This window comes from Uloborus diversus, chromosome 3 (genome assembly GCF_026930045.1).
Source record: "Uloborus diversus isolate 005 chromosome 3, Udiv.v.3.1, whole genome shotgun sequence".
Classification (NCBI taxonomy): Eukaryota; Metazoa; Arthropoda; class Arachnida; order Araneae; family Uloboridae; genus Uloborus; species Uloborus diversus.
This window is the reverse complement of record NC_072733.1, coordinates 18676335-18692939: the sequence shown is the minus strand read 5'-3', so window position 1 is coordinate 18692939 and position 16605 is coordinate 18676335. Positions and strand designations below refer to the sequence as shown.

Genomic DNA, 16605 nt, shown 5'->3' with positions numbered 1-16605 from the left:
AAAATTGAAAAAGAACTGATGTATTATTTTCAAGAATAATAATTTAAAAAATTAAGATTGAAGCAAAATTTGCCACCCCTAAAAAATTTGCCGCCCGAGGCAGTTGCGTACTCTGCTTATTGGTAAATTGGGCTCTTTGTGTAGTTCGGCTGCAACAAGAGCCCGAAGTTACTGTTTGAGTCCAGAAAAGCAGTGGTTTTTCCTTCGATATTAAACTTTCATTACCCTTTTCTTGATTTGCATTGCCATATGTGTCAATTAAATGCATTCAAAATACCCCCCTCCCCCCTCATTGTACTGAGAAGAAACGTTGAACGTCTTTGGAGGGTAGGTATTGTCCCAAAGTTTCAAATTCCATTAAAGACGACAATTCAATTCTGGAGTCCTGTAAAACAGTGTAGCTTAGACGGCAAAAACTTGAAGGTCATGTATTTGGATAAACTTTTGGATTTAGGTCAATTTGTACTAGATATGAGCCAAGGTAAAATAGTTTGAGTATACAGGGTTTGTATAAAAAGTAACCGAACTGAGCTTAGAAAACATATTTATTGGCAAAATTTCAATACTTTTTCTCTAGAAATCTTCGGTCCCCAAGGAAGTCGATAACCGTTTGGTACCGGATTTTCCAGTCCCTGAACGCCCCCTGGAAGTCGGCAACCTGTAAAGCTTCTAGAGCCCTCGTCCTAGCGAGTTGAACAGCTTCCAGAATCCCGAACCGCATCCGCTTTAGTACTCTCTTGACCTAAGGGAATAGGAAGAAGTCCGGTGGTGCCGTATCCGACACAATATGCTCCTTTTGCTCGTCCGTCAGGTGTTTTGCACCAGCTTTGCATAGATCTTCCTCATGCCCAGATCGTTCTTAACAATGTCGTGAATGGTCATCTTATCAATCCCGACCTCTTCTGCGATTGCTGGGATGCTCAGACAATGGTCAGTGCTCAACACATCACGCACTTTTTGCACATTTGGGTCTGTGTGACTGGTTGATGGACGTCCGGCGAGCTGTTTGTCGTGGACGTCATCTCGGCCCTCTCGGAAATTCTTATGCCACTGAAAGACGAGTTCTGGATAAAGCTTCCTCACTGTAAACCTTATTGATCATTTGAAGAGTTTCTGTAGGCGTTTTCTTGAATTTGACACAAAATTTGATGTTAACACTGGTGTTCCCGCTAGGCCGTTTTTGATGGGCGCAGCGCCCTGCCCTTTTCCATATCAGCAGAATGCGCCCTGCCCTTCTTTTAGATCGCGAAATGCGCCCCGCCCTTTTCAAAAATAAGAAATTGCACCCTGTGTTTTTAAAAAGATGCCTCAACCATCGTTCCGACCTGCCGCAATATCGGGGCAATTTTATTTGTCCAGCGATCGTCTGCAAAAACGCTCATGTCTTATCCTTGTTCCCAGATTTTCACCCTGAAAACGGCCCCATAAACAAAAGGGGAAGCAAATACCTAGGCAAAGAGGGGATGAGATTCTCAGAATTCAAACAGGCTTATCAGTAGGAAACAAAGGCATGTTCTTCCTTCTACTGAGGGTGGGTATTTAAAAGGTTGTGGGAAGGAGTAGGGTCCTCTGGGAAGGGAGAGATCTTTGTTTCATTCCTTCCCATCCTTGATCTTCTGAGAATCAACAATGAGAGGTAATAGGGCATTTTCCTAACATTTCAGCCCTTTGTGTCCGTTTTTCGCTTGCACGTGGAAATTAGGCTTAGCCTATTTTAGCGCATTGCTAGTGATTGTGTAGCAATCTTTTCACATCTGTTTCTGGAAAGTTAACTTTCTGATTGTTTCCTAAGAAGAACATAGTACACAGCTTACTGAGCTAAAATGCAAGGGTATTTTTTTAATATCTTAGATTTTTAACCCTCATCCCCAGCCCCCCCCCCCCCCCCAAAACCGTTTGAAATGGAAAAATATCGCATTGACTGGGCGTTCATTCAATTCTTTCCTTTTTGCTAAGAATTTTTATTATCTTTTTATATGTGTTGTGTGTGTGTGTGTGTGATTCATATAACAGATTATTTAAAACACTTATTGACACAATAAAAAGCATACTTTTGACATACTTGTGCTTTTTTCTAACTAAAATGATCTTGCACTGTTTCTTTTTCCTTTATAAATATTATACAATTGATTTTTAAAAAAATCACAAAATTAAAATGCTGATATATTAAATTTTCACAAAAATTGTCTGAGATAAAAATCTTAGCTTGGCCCAAGCTGCTTATGTATTGCATTTAGGAGCGCATACATCTGCCAACACATTTGTGTTATGAATTTGAACAACTCCAAGACTAGGAAATAGAGCTCAAATAAAGTCTTTTTAGTTTTGCAACTTGCTACCACTGCATTTTGAAGCACTGCACACAGTATTTTAAGTTAATTATTCTATTTGAAGTGTAGTATATTTAAAAAAGGAGAATTTACACTCATCACGATTTTGATGTCTACTAAAATACTCAATGGCACAGTGCACATTACTAGGCAGTTTCTTTGGTAGAAAGGGGAGATCAGTAATTAAACACTGTTCTTATATTGAAATTCAAAGGGTTTTGAAATGCCTAGAATTTTTTTTTACTCTTATAGGTAGTTAAAATTATGGCCTGAAAAGTGTTGAAAAACACCCAAAGCCAAGTTTCAGTTTTTGCCAAATGTTCCTATGAAATATGGAAAATGTGCTTAGCTTAGTTGGCATTTGTGTGTGGGGGGGGGGGGTGAGCTAACCCTATTCTGCAGACAAGTGCGTTTTCTGGATGAAATCATATTTAATACTAAAGTCAGTGGTGACGGCGATCGAGGGGGGGGGGGATCATGGTGCAGACTAGACTGTTTGAATTTTTGCAAGGTGTTTTAAGTGTTATTTCTCCTCTTCATTTTTGGGGGGGGGGGGGCGCTCAGTACTTTTTGAGTGGTGCATCATTGGTCTTTGGGGGGGGGGGGACACCGCATTAAAATAGTGCCCTTTTATTAAAAAAGTGCCCCTTTCAAAGGCCAGCACCCTGCCCTTTTTTTTCCTAGAGTGAACACTAGTTAACACGTTGCTTGATGGTACGCTCCATTTTCACTCCAACGAGATCACTAAACACGCACTGCTCTCTCGCATGATGCTAACCCTCCAAGCGTTTGGAGGCAACTGACTCGTTTCCGCTCCCCTTCCCTCGATCCCCCAGCACAACTAGAGCACCAACAACCGGTTTACAAATGTTTCATCTGGGTGTCACAAACACAGTCCAGTTACTTTTTATATTAACCCTGTATAGGTTTTAGTTTGGCTGCAAGAAGAGTTGCTGCAACTCTGCTAGTTTGGCCTCGGAACTGCAATAGCGTTTTCTATGGGACTCAAAATTTTGGCACAGTATATGCTTTCCTAACATTTGTCGCGTCTCTTGTTAGTACAACGTAGCGGCGGTGGAATTTATTCTATACTGTGAATGCATTCAGTTGAGTGATACTGTCATGCAATATCAAGAAAAGAGTAAAAGAAGGTTAATTTTAAAGGAAAAATCATTGCATTCTGGAACTTAACTAGAAACTGTGGACCCCCATTATGGCCGAACTAGGATCTATGCAGTCAAATCGCTTTCCTTGGGCTCATATCCAGTGGGAATTAACCTAAATTCAGAGCTTCGTCCAGATCTGTGACTCTCAAGGTCGTGCCGTTTGGTAGTAAGAGTAATATGTCTGAGGAGTGGGTGGGCATAGTTAGGCTTGCCAGATCTCTGAAATGTTCAACTGAGACACCAGAATGCCCCCCTTCCCCATCACTTAGAGATATTCTATATAATACACACCCTTGGCTGATTTTTAAATTGTTTTAGAGAGTAGTTCATTCTCTTTGCTATGAATAAATGTTACGACATAACACCACATTATCCGGCATGCCGCAAAATTCAAAGGGTCACCAGATTTTCAAAAACACCTGCCTGGTCCTTTTCGGCATGCTGGAAAAATCGAGGTTAGGAAAAAATTAACACTAAAAACATATATGTTCAGCTTAAAAATTTATATAAGTTCTATACATATCTTATTAGTATTAATAAACAGTAAATTATGCAAAAACATACATGTCATTTGTTGTTTTAACAAGAAAAATATTGTTTAACCCTTAGCAGGGGAGGTGCGGTCTCACTGACCGCTTAAAAGTTCATCCAATCATCCCTGCTTCATTTTCAGTCCTATTGAATGATTTTTTCCCCTAATAGCTTTTTGTTTTGTGACCTTGAACACCTCCCTTGCTTATCAGTATCTTTAGGAAAGTGCGTCTGGTTAAAATTTCATTGCATTCTTTAGAAGTGGTCTGTGAGACTGCACCTCCCCTTCAGTGATACTATTTTCGTCAGTAGCACACACAGCTCTTAACGTTCGAACCGCGGATATAGGTTCATCTATCTTATCTGTGTTATGCGGAAGAGATGCCAAAATATTCTAGATAAGTTTGAGAGTTGTTTGAAATGTTCACAAACGTTATGCAATGATGTTCTAGGGACAATGAAGGCTGAATTATTCCTCGAAATACAACGCAAAATACTAATAGTTAAAGGGTTGTCAAAATTTTCCCGCAACATGATATACAGTCTTGCATAATATAGACGAACGTGCGAACGGCGTTCGCAGAAAATTTTTGGGTTCGCAGAAATTTTTTTTTCACTTTTTCACAACTAACATTAATAATAATAATTTAAAAAAAAAAAAGAATTTTTTTTAAAAAACCCACATTTTATTTCTGTTTCTTCCAAATCTGCAAAATTAATCTAAAAAACAATAACAAAACAAATCTTTCTTCTTGAAATCGCGATTATGGTACGCTAATTACTTAAAAGACAAAGGAGTAAACGGTTGCAAGTCAAGTCGAGATCGCTCCTACTATGACTGTATAGTTTTTTTATTTTACACAGCCTGGATTACGTAAGAGGAAAATTCAAGTACATAAAATAAACAACTTTACCAGACTACGGAAGGATCTTTCCCGCTGTATACTGAGTTCCAATGCGTTGGCGTAGAGAGAGAGGGGGGGGAGCACTAATTTAAAACTTTTTTAACAGATAATATGCAGAAAATACGGTACTTATTTTTGCAGAAATACTTAATTTCAAACAAATAAGTAGTTTTGTTGATTTGTGTACAAAATCAAATATCTTCATAAAATTTTCAAGTAAAAAGCAGGTATATATATATATATATATATATATATATATATATATATATATATAGCTCATGTTTTATCAGATCTACATGAACTTTTTCACTGTAAAATGAAAATAATAATAATGATCATGTGATTGATATTGAGCAAAAAATAATAGTTTAAGCAGTTTTCTTCAGTTAGTGAAAAGTAAGCATAAACTATATGCTGTTGCAAAATAAATAAATAAAACTGCCCCCCCCCTCTTTTAGATTTTTGTATAAATAAAGCGTGAATGAGGCAAAATAGTTATTTGCAGAAAATTTTCCAGTTGGGATTTGTGTTCGCAGAAAGCTTTTCATTTTACTGCATATATTAAAGAATTAAAATGAAATCATTAATAGATTCATTTTTTATTACGAGTAGTTAGTTATTTACTGCAGCATATGGTTTTTTCGAAAAATCTTAAGACGAGAGCAAAATTTCCTCGGAAAAGGTACATTTTGATTCAAAATTAAAAACTATTTTTACCCCATGCTGATAAAAGTTCAAAGAACATCTGAGAGAAATTACAGGAACGTATCTCAATTATACGATTTTTAAAAAAATTGTAAATAGAGCAGTCTCGTCCCCTGTTACATCCTACTTTTTCCCCTCCCCTGTTATGGGTTAATAACGAATTATTTTATAAAAATTAAATTAAAATTAAGTAAGCAAACATTTGAGCAGTAAGTTACTGCCCCTAAGCCAGTGCTAAAGAATTTACCATAGCTATTCAATAAATAAAAATTAAACTTACCTCTCTAAAAGAAACCTAAAATAATTTATTCTAAAAAATTATGAACAAATTGCAGTAACGATGATTGCTTTTGAATTGATTACTTTATTGGCATATAATTAAATCCATTAATAACGACCTACCATAAATAACAACCACACATGCAATACACAATTTTTTTGAAAGAAGGTTTTTTTTGGGCATTTAATTATTTTTTCCTTACAGTGGTTTGCTTTCTGATTGGAACTGAATGGGGAAATTTACTTTTGTTTTGCTGCAAAATAATCCTCAAGTTTTCCCGCATGCAGGATAATATGGGGTAATACAATATTAACCCTAGCGTCAATGATCAAAATTTTCCCTTACTCTCAATAACCGGGTACCCATGTTGAATTTCGAAGATTTAGAGCAAGAAAATATTTTTTTCTGACACCTCTTCTATTTAATTGAAACGTTTTCTTCCACCCTCATCTTGGGAAATGTGTGCAGCTTGTTTTTACCAAAAAAAATGAAATGGCTTATTGTTTTTCCAACGTTTTATATTTACGTTACGTGCTAAATGGTCCTTTAGAAAAAAATGTTTCTCCAGTTTTTTTTGTAATACTGGATGTATTAGATCTTACGCTTGGGTATTTCATAATGATTTCATTTATATATATATATATACAAGTGACATTTATATATACATACAAGTGATGTTCAACTTACGGCCCGCGGACCACATGGAGCCCGCGAAGCTCATACATGTGGCCCGCATCGAAAAATATTATCTGTAATTTTATCCTCACTGTCATTTGCTCAACCTTTGCCGTCATGCCGTCTCGCATTCGTAGGTATACTCAAAAAAAAAAAGATAGATCTATATTCTAACTGGAATATTATTGTCTACATATCGAGAGATACGAAATTCCTAATTCGGTGTCACTGACGTTGTAACAATACGTTTGTACATCAACAAAAAGAAAAAAAGACGTAATATTGTTTTCCACTTCACATCATAACAAAAGCAACTCTGGAGCAACCAAAAGTCGCAACTACTTTGTTTTATAACAAAACAAAACTTGATGTTGACGCGATTGATCAAATGTTTCGATAATTTCGAAGCATTTGATGATAAACAACGGGTGCAATACCCTCTGAAATATAAAAATATATTAATCCATATTATGAGTATACTTCATTTTATTTAAAATCTTAAATATATCTGTAAATGTAATTGGAATAAAAGTCAATAATGCAAGACGTAAGTTCTTTGAGTAAGTTTTTTGAGACGTAAGATCTGCAGTGTGACTGGTATGTAATATGCAATGTTTTCAAGTGTTTATTAATTTTTATTTTCATACAGAGTGGAAAAAGTTTCGGGCATGGGAAGTGAGTCCAATACTTTGGTTTTACAAAAAGAAAATAAGTGAAAAAACTGAAAAACAAACCTTTATCAAAAAAAACCATTGGTAAGGATTTTTCAGATTTTTTTTTTTTTTGGGGGGGGGGGGGCCTTGAGTGTCCCAACTTGCCACAAATATTCATGCTTTTGAACTATACACTGATCTAATCCTTCAGAAGAATAATAATGGTGAATACAATGCGGTTTTTCCTATCAAATATAAATAATTGCTATGTAACTGCCGAAAACAAAATAAAATTAGAGGCGCTATATCAAAGGAGGGGAGTGATGGGGGAAAATAGTGTTATATTTGGATTTAAGGGCTCATTTTACATGAGAATCATCAAAAATGGTGTCAGAAGCATTTTGAAAGGATATTTTTTGATGTGCAGTGTAATGGGTACCCGGTTATTGAATATAGGTATAAAAATTTTAAATGCTATAAAACTCCCCCCAAAAATTCTTCTGAAAACACGGTTACAATTTTTTTTTTTGTTCACATTCATGTAAATAACAAGGATTAAAATTACTTTTAAATAAAAAAAAACGCCTTCAAAAAATACCCAGGAACTAAAAAGCAAAAAATAACTGATTACACTTACATTCTATTTCCTACCCAAACATAGAAATGAAATTTATTTTACAATTCCAGTATAAAAATCAACTAAACTAAATACTGAATTATAAAATAAACACTGATTTAAATTACTATACAATGAATTATTTTTAATACCTAACTAATTATATACGATCTCTTAATTTTTAATAACCTTTTGAAGTCGGAGCCTCCTATAAACAACTACCATAACGTAACTGACAACCCATCGAATCCTGAATTAAACACTAATTTAACTATACGTGAAATTAGTCTTTAAAACTAAACCTACTCAGTTACGTTAGGTAGTAGTTTATCCATATATGCATGAACGCCGGGCCTGATTACTGAATAGGCCAATTCTCCGCTATTTAACTGCCCCCAAATAGCAAAAACTGTTATAGTCAGTGGCTAAAATTGTTTTAGCCAAGGCTGGTTTGTAATGCTTGAAAACAGGGGGCCCCAAAAAATTCTTTGGTCTTGGAGCCCCTTGATGTCTTAGTCGGGCTCTGCATGAACGTAGCCTAGATTCCCGTTAGGGAGGGTCAAGCATAGGCAAAACAAGATAGTGGTTTTCAGTTGCCTCTCTGCTTCTCAACCTCCATTACGGACCTCGGAAATTGCTTCAAATTATAATACCCTTCTCCCCCTAAAGAAACATTTTATGCTATTTTTGGTTGGATGAGGGCAGAAAATGGGGTTATGTGGATCTCCTCGGAAATGTTTTGAAATTGAAGTCCTAAAATTGCAATTTCAAATTATCTTTGGTGACATTTGGAAAGAGCTTGGGGGTCAGAGGTACTCTTCTAGGGAAGGGCTAATGCATTGATTGCTTTTGATAAACATAGAAGGTATTATTCTTATCGTCAAATAATTTCCTCAGTCAAAATATTATGAATATGTTTAATTAAATTATTAATGAATTGAAAAGTTACTTTTGAGCTAATATTATACTAATTATCTCTAAAAAAAATATTTAAAGATGAAAGCAAATGTCTCACAATACATTTTCAGTTTGTCCCTCTCAAATACTTTTAAAGTAATGAAAATTGCACTTGCTATGAAACATATTGAAGAGAATTTAACTGCATACAAAATACATAAATCTCCCAATTAATACAATATGTGAACTGATTAAAATATTTAACACTTTTTTATATGAAGAAGTGAAATACTAACTAGAGATGTAAAACAAGTATTAAAAATATAAATAAAATTCCGGCAGTGATTCAGCATTTAACTTTTTGATAGTTGACACTAATGAATTTTTGTTTGAATATTTTCAATTCAATAACCCTGATAAAAATATATAATTTGTTTGCCTCTAAACAAAGTATAGTAAACATCAAAAATGAGAAACATCTTATTCCCATAGCTGATGTAAAAAGATTGCGATTTTGAAGGTGTTAAAAGTAAAAAACGCTTATTAAAGAATTTATTTAAGAAAAACTATTTTAGAATTGCAATTTAAAGATCTATGATAAATGTGTTAATTAGTATTGATGAAATTGAAGCAAAAATAAAATTGAACCAGTGACTAAATCATTAATAAAACATTTAGTAAAAAACACCGGGTTTCAGGAACTAATACTCGAAAAAATTAAGCTTAATTTAATTCATGAAAATACCAAAATTGAATCCTATGTTACAATTTACTCCTTTCCATCTACTACTAATTTTACATTCCCAATGCATTCAATTAGGAATGCATAAAAACAATATTTTTTGACTGTTTACAAAGCAGTTTACAGCAATAGACAAAAGTTGTTTGCTTAATTAAACATCAAGTTCACAAAACCCATATAATATTCTCCCAAATTAAAGTTAAAACATCTTACTATAACACCAAAAATGTTGCCAAGTTGGCAAAAAGTTCGGAATATTTTCCTATTAAGTTGATAGGCCAGACACTAAACGGTGGATAATTTAAAAATTGATTACCAAGTGGATAATTTAAAAATTGATTTCCAAGTGGATGATTTAAAAATTGAGAAATCAAGCGATCACATTTTTTCTAGCTGTCTATTTAGAGTTCAAAGATCAAACCAAATTTGTACCAGCCTCATTTCAAATTTTTTTGTTTTAATCATGGGGGAGGGGGGGACTGATTGAAGGTGCTAGTGATTGTATTTTCAGAGCAATCTGTAGCAACAACACTGTTGTGAAGGAGCCATTTTGAAGGAGTGGAGGAGGAGTCATTTCACTTGGACTGAGATAAAACAAACAAGCACAATTACAAAAACAAAACAACTGATATTAGTTCAAGTTAATTTCTATTTATAGAAACAAATGGGGGCGGCTCGTCGCTATGGGCAGGGTGGGCCCGGCCCACCCAAAAAAATTGTAATTAATAAAATACATTATGAACAAAAATATCGTTTTATGTTTTAGTTAAAAAAGCAAAAAGTAAGGCGAACAACAGATTTCAAACATCTAGCCCCTTCCCCCTCCCCGCATATCTCTAAACATAACCAGAAAGTGCTTAAATCCCATTAATTTTAGCGCTTGCACAGCTTTGAGAGCTGCGGGCATCGCTACTGCGAGCTCGCTCAAAACTGCCCCCGAAACTAAGAGCCACACCTCCGCCCTTAGCCATTCGCAATGACTGAATCAGAAAGCAAAAAACGGCAGGTGATAACACCCGAAGGAATTCATTGCAACTACTCAAGGAAGGGCAAATTTCGCCGAGCCCGAACGAAATCGTAGTTGTCTAATACCACAAGAGCAGTAGCGGTTTGGAGGGAAGAGTGGAGGTCAGCGGAGAAGAGTAGCAACGTCGCTCAATAGAATAACATGTAAAAGGGCAGAGAATCAGCTGCCCCCTGCCCATGTGTCAGGGAAAACCTTTGATCATACCGTTCCGCTTTTTTTTTTTTTTTTACAGCTATATATATATATATATATATATATATATATATATATATATATATATATGAGGCATGGAGATTGCCGGTTTCATGAGATTCCGTGCATTTGTGTTACAATGGATACAAAATTATTTATTTGTTTTTGGGGTTAGAGATGCTTATTCTCAAAATTTCTGTGTAAGGACATTCTTTTCGAATAGCAGAGCAGCCCGGTGTCTGACCGCACCATCAAAAAAAAAAGGCTGGTCCTCAGATTTTTTGGTCGTCCTAGCAAAAAATAAAAAAAACTTTACAATACCTAATGATAATATTATTGAACACTTAATCTTTTACCACAGTTTTGAGATTAATTTTCATAATTTTCTATGATTTCTCAGCAACTTCTTGTTTTAACATTTAAATATTTGTATAGCAGTTATTTAATAGAGTTTTATTTATATATTTACTTATTCATTTATTATTATTATCACTTTGTAAAAAAAAGAAAGGGGGGGACTTCAGCCGTTCGTAAATTTTTTTTTACTAGTTTTTAACAGTTCGCGAACATTTGATTTTTTTACAAGTTTAAAAAAAAAACACAGGTTCACATGAATTTTTTTTTAAAAAGCTTTTGCAGGTCCGAATGTCAAAAAAAGTCGAGAGACACTAGAAATTACATTGCTGTTTTTCATCTGATCGCAGTTCTATTGGTATGTACCTTAGCTTTTTTTCTATCATATAGGTATAATTATGCCATTAATTAAAATATTTAAGATCCTTTCAAGCTATTGTGCCCATAACTAGTCGATTAAATATTTTGTTAAGGGTACATGCGACTGTAATTAATTTTTCAGCCACTCTTATTCAAAATTATTATTTAATAATGATGATAAAACAAAAGTTAAATCCGAAAGTCGATAAGTCAAAAATGCAGCAATAGAAATATTCTGTTCATTTCTTTTATATTATTTACTTATTTTTGTTGTAGTTTAGACATACCTTTTAGAAGCGATTTGTCAGTTATCCATGTTTTAATTTTAAGGTTGCTTGAATTGTTAAGTCCAGATGCTTATACTGTAATTAAAGTATTTTTTAAAATATTGTTGAATACCTTTTTATGCCTGTCCTGAAAATAATTTAATTCACCTAGCAAGACCATTTTTGCGGGTGTGTTTTTAGTGGTAAGGAACGCAAATATTTTTCAATTTCGATGCCTTTTGTTTTGTTTTCTTTTTTCATTCTTACATGAAAGTGTTACCTTCTAGAAGTAACCAGAAATAATGGCCCAGCAAAGTTTCAATTATTTTACTCATAAATAAAATAAATAAAAAATGCCTTGTTCAAGGAAATAAAAAAAAAAGAAGAAACTTTTAATATTTAAAAATTGAGGTCAATTTAATATCAAAGTAGTAATTTTGTTAGTTATGCAAATAATCAGCTGTTTTAATGATAGTGGGAACATAATATTAAGCTCTCTTAATTAAAGTACGGCTTAATTAGTAGTTTCAAATGTATGTTAAAAAATGGTATTTAGTAGATTTGAGGATATACTGGCAATTTATAATTTTGGTAGAATGCCTATTATTGATGTATTCCCCCCCCCCCTCCATCAGTTATTTTCACCTCAGAAATAATGACATTGATATGGTCTGTCACAGAGGTGGGGGTCTTTCCATTAATATAAATCTAATTGATACATTTTTCATGGGAAATTATTTTTCCTTCGTTGCTACAATCCGCACATGTTAAGCATATGAAAACAAGTTCACTTCTTTTTTTACATAAATTTACATCCTTGAAATTCAAGTTCACGGAGGTGAGAAGTCAGAATAACCATACCAAGTTTTTGAATTAAAATCTATCTTTTTGTTTTTCGACAAAAATCTCACAACTTCAACTATGGCTGAAAATAAACAAGGGGACTCCCTTGTATCATGGAAAATAAAATTTGATATCATTACTGCCACGTGTTAGTGAGGAATGGCATTTTGTGTTTAGGTAACAGAGATGACCCCTTGTCCTAATAAAATGAACTAAAAATCAATATTAAAAAATTAAATATACTTAAACAATTGGTATTTGAGAAACTTGTGAAAGGAACAATAAATAAATAAGTATATACTTTTAATTAAACACGTTATTAAGCAACAAAAACAGTCACACAAGGTGTGTGACATGCCATGGAGGTGAGAATTCACATGCTATGAACCAAAAATTTTCTAAAATAAAAAATGTTATTAAAAAATTGTTGGCAGATTTAAATAGATATATTTTTGATGAAATTAAAAACTATTGTTAAATGAATTGTTCCCTAAAGTTTTTACTGTAAAAGCCATGTGACAGAAAAGTTACACTTTTTGAAGAATGACTCATAAACATAACTGCGGGCCCACCTACTAAATTAAGGCACGAGCCGCCACTGGAAACAAACTAAGTAAGAAGAGCTATATTAGCAGTATTTAATGATTTATTGTTTGTGCAGGCATTACAGTCTTAGTCTAATGTATTAGTCTATTAAGAAATTTTCTGAAAATTTATTTGTTTTATTTTTTTCAAATGTTTCATGTATATTTTCCATTTTTGAAAGGGGCAGCTTGCTCCTTTCTGGATTCACCCTTGAATCATGCTTAAATATCTTTATGCTGGCACAATAAATAACATGTTCTAGCCACAAGACACTAACAATAGATCTAGAAATGTGCTTAGGATTTTAGCAGCCCCCCGCAAGTTATAATTTATGAATTTTTGAATTTCTTTACAATCTGGGAGAAGGGAACAAGTGACTTAACTAATTACTCTTTTTATTACAATGAGTTTTCATGACTTAAAAGCGGCAATCTTGTATGTTGAGAGTTTTTTTTTTTTTTTTTTTCTTCTTTTTTTTCAGAAAGCATGTGAATTTGATTAAAAAACGTTCCAACCACATTAAAAACTTTCACAACCAGATTAGATAACATTGAATAAAACAATGTTTTATTTTCGAATTCCTTCAAAAATTTCAGAAAACAGGTTTGATTGTATTACATCATTTGACATTAAAATTGATTCTATTAATGCAATAGTTCATTTAGTATGGAAGAATTACGTAATTAATACCAAAAACGATCCTGAAATGATCGGATTAAATGGATGGTCAAAAGTTTAAAATAAAAATGTACTTCGCCAATTTTCTCTGCTATTAAAACCCCCGTTTGCTGCATTACTCAAATTCTAGAATATTTTTTAACAATAATAATAAACCAAAATACACACAATGCAAAAACGTAAACACAATTCTAAAATATTATAAAATAACATTTGATGAGGATCTCAATTTAAAAAATGCAATACATACTAATGAAAAGTTTTTAAATAAAAATAATAACAATATGTAAATTTACATTTAAAATGCTTAAAATATTACATGCAAAACATACAATAAAAAAAAATGATCGAAAGTAGAGTTGATAATAAGTAATCACCACCCCTGCTAAAATTGTTTATTTACTTTGACAATACTATAAAAAAGTTTTCCCATAAAAGTTATTCTATTAACATAATAACACGTATAGAATGAACTTTTGTACAGTATTTATAACTAACGACACTTATTAAATGATATCACATCAAGGTTTTAACAAAAAATGGTTTATGTTTTAGATACCAAACGGGAAGTTCCGAAAATATTAAAACCGAAAAGAATTATCTACTAAAATTGAAGCACATATTAACAAACAGATCGATACAATTATAACAAAATCAATCAACAATAACACCCCAACAGCAAACAACTGCTTTGTTTACAAAAAAAAAAAATAATAACGAAAAAGCCGTCATTTCAAGGGAAAATATATGCAAGAATTTTGCAGCTGTCACACGGAGAGGTCAAGTGAGATATAATCATTGAACCTCACATATCTGAACAAATTAAAGTGTCACAACACTGAACAAGAATGTTTGATAAGAAAAGTGCGGAAATTAATAACAATCCATCATTAATAAATTACTCCCCCTCTAGAAGATTAGTAATCATTATTTAATATGCGGCTATATCCTGGTGTCATATGAAAAAATCCGAATCATTAGAATCATCAACACTTGACTTTCAGCGGATCAACTGATAAATATCATGTCAGAAGCGAAATTTATGATCGGATCAAAAAACTAAATTTGCATTTTATGATTGTAAACGAAGGAAGAGGCCCATCAAGGCGCACATTCCAAGCATAGGCTTATCATTGACTTACCTGTCGCGAGGATCGATCCATGTTGTTTTCTTGTTAATATGGTCGATGAAATATATTTTACCGTCGAAATCGCGGCCAACATCCCATCCGTCCGGCAGAGGAATTTCTCCATTTCGTCTCTTCGGCATATTTTTCACAAATAAATCCAAAATTGGATCAGATCCTTACTCCTCGACAGCAGCTACTACGCTAAAAGACTCCATCTTGAATTCCTCATTAACATAGGAATTACACGTCCAATGACGTCATTATACAACCATCTGACTTTTTGCTGGAGACCATCTTTTCAGCCAATATTCTATTCAGAGTCACAACTGACTACAACTGTATTTATGTCGAGGACTGCATACTATGTGCCTTGCCTCCATTATTTTATATACCGATAGATGGCAGCACCATCACCGGATCGAACAGTTAATGAGAATTTAGAACTAGTCCAGGTGCTAATAGCTACCTGGTGCTAGCACCCCCAGAGGTATCGTTTCACTTGGAGGACATTGAGACCACGAGCATATTTAACGTCGCCCAGTCCCCTTTAATGACGACGGTGGGTCTTCGACCATCGAGGTTCGAACTCAGGACCATCCTTTCAGCCAATAAAGCGTCAGTGCCGGTGGCTATATCGGAGCCAATAACAGTTAAGAATTAAGAGAAAGGAATGCTGTACTTTCGGAGCTATAAATGTGAAACGTAGAACTTTTTCCTCCATGGTTCGTAACTATTTGCCGTCTAAATGAAAAAGATAATCAAATTGTTTCTATTTTGCTATCCTAGCCATTGAAAATTGATTTTTCTTTGGAATATACCCAAACAATTCCTATTAAACCCTATTAAACAACATATTGTTTCCATATTGGAGTTTTTGTCCCAGTTCTGCTCCTGTGTGCTTAGAACGCAGTCCCATTTTGCAAATGAAGAAAGTGAACTTCTCCATACTTCTTCCTCCCAGAACCGGATGGCGGGTTTATGTCCAGCCCTATACAGGCCTGGATTTATGTACAAGCTAAGGCCCCCCAACTCCCGGAAATTAGCCTGATTTGTTCAAAAAAAAAAAGCAATTCAAAAAGTAAATTTTATTTTCTAGTGCTTGAAAACCTTGAAATTTTGGAAAAGTGTGGCTACAAACCACAAATGGGAGGGCGTAAGGAGAAGGAATGCCAATATATGTCAAATTCAGCTTCCTGCTACATTCTGTGCCACAAATATGTAGAAACCATGGTTCTCACGTTTCTGGAACATATGAGACAGTGATAAGCAAGTGGATGTAAGCGGCAAAATTGAAAATTTGGAGGTAACCAGTACAAATGGTAGGTGAACCTCTCCTCTGTCTTGGGGCAAGAGCCTACTCGTAGGCCTGTGCTGTCATACAGCATGATTTAGAAAAACTTTTCAATGAAAGCCTACCTAGGACCTTATGTTTAAACACGTTTTACTCAAAACTTGAAAATGTCCAGTTATATCCCTTTGCTTCTCACTGCCCCATATTAAATTTTTGTTACTCGCATGTTTCATATCTTGCTATTTATGTAATTCCGAATGTAGTATATGGAAATTCTTTTATTATTGCATGCTTTTACCTTACTTCTGCACATTACTAATCTGTTTAGTGCGAAAAAAAACGAGCTGATGTGTGCATCACATGACTTCCTTTTCTACCA

General features: G+C 34.1%; 1 protein-coding gene across 1 annotated transcript in view; it reads right to left on the bottom strand.

The window, feature by feature from the left end:
* Positions 1-15159, bottom strand: part of LOC129219446 (protein kibra-like) — a 94573-nt gene extending 79414 nt beyond the window's left edge. Inside the window, exon 1 of the mRNA XM_054853841.1 lies at positions 14948-15159. Coding sequence (XP_054709816.1) covers positions 14948-15075 — 128 coding nt within the window. The 5' untranslated portion in view covers positions 15076-15159. The remainder of the gene's footprint in view (positions 1-14947) is intronic.
* Positions 15160-16605: the final 1446 nt, after the last annotated feature.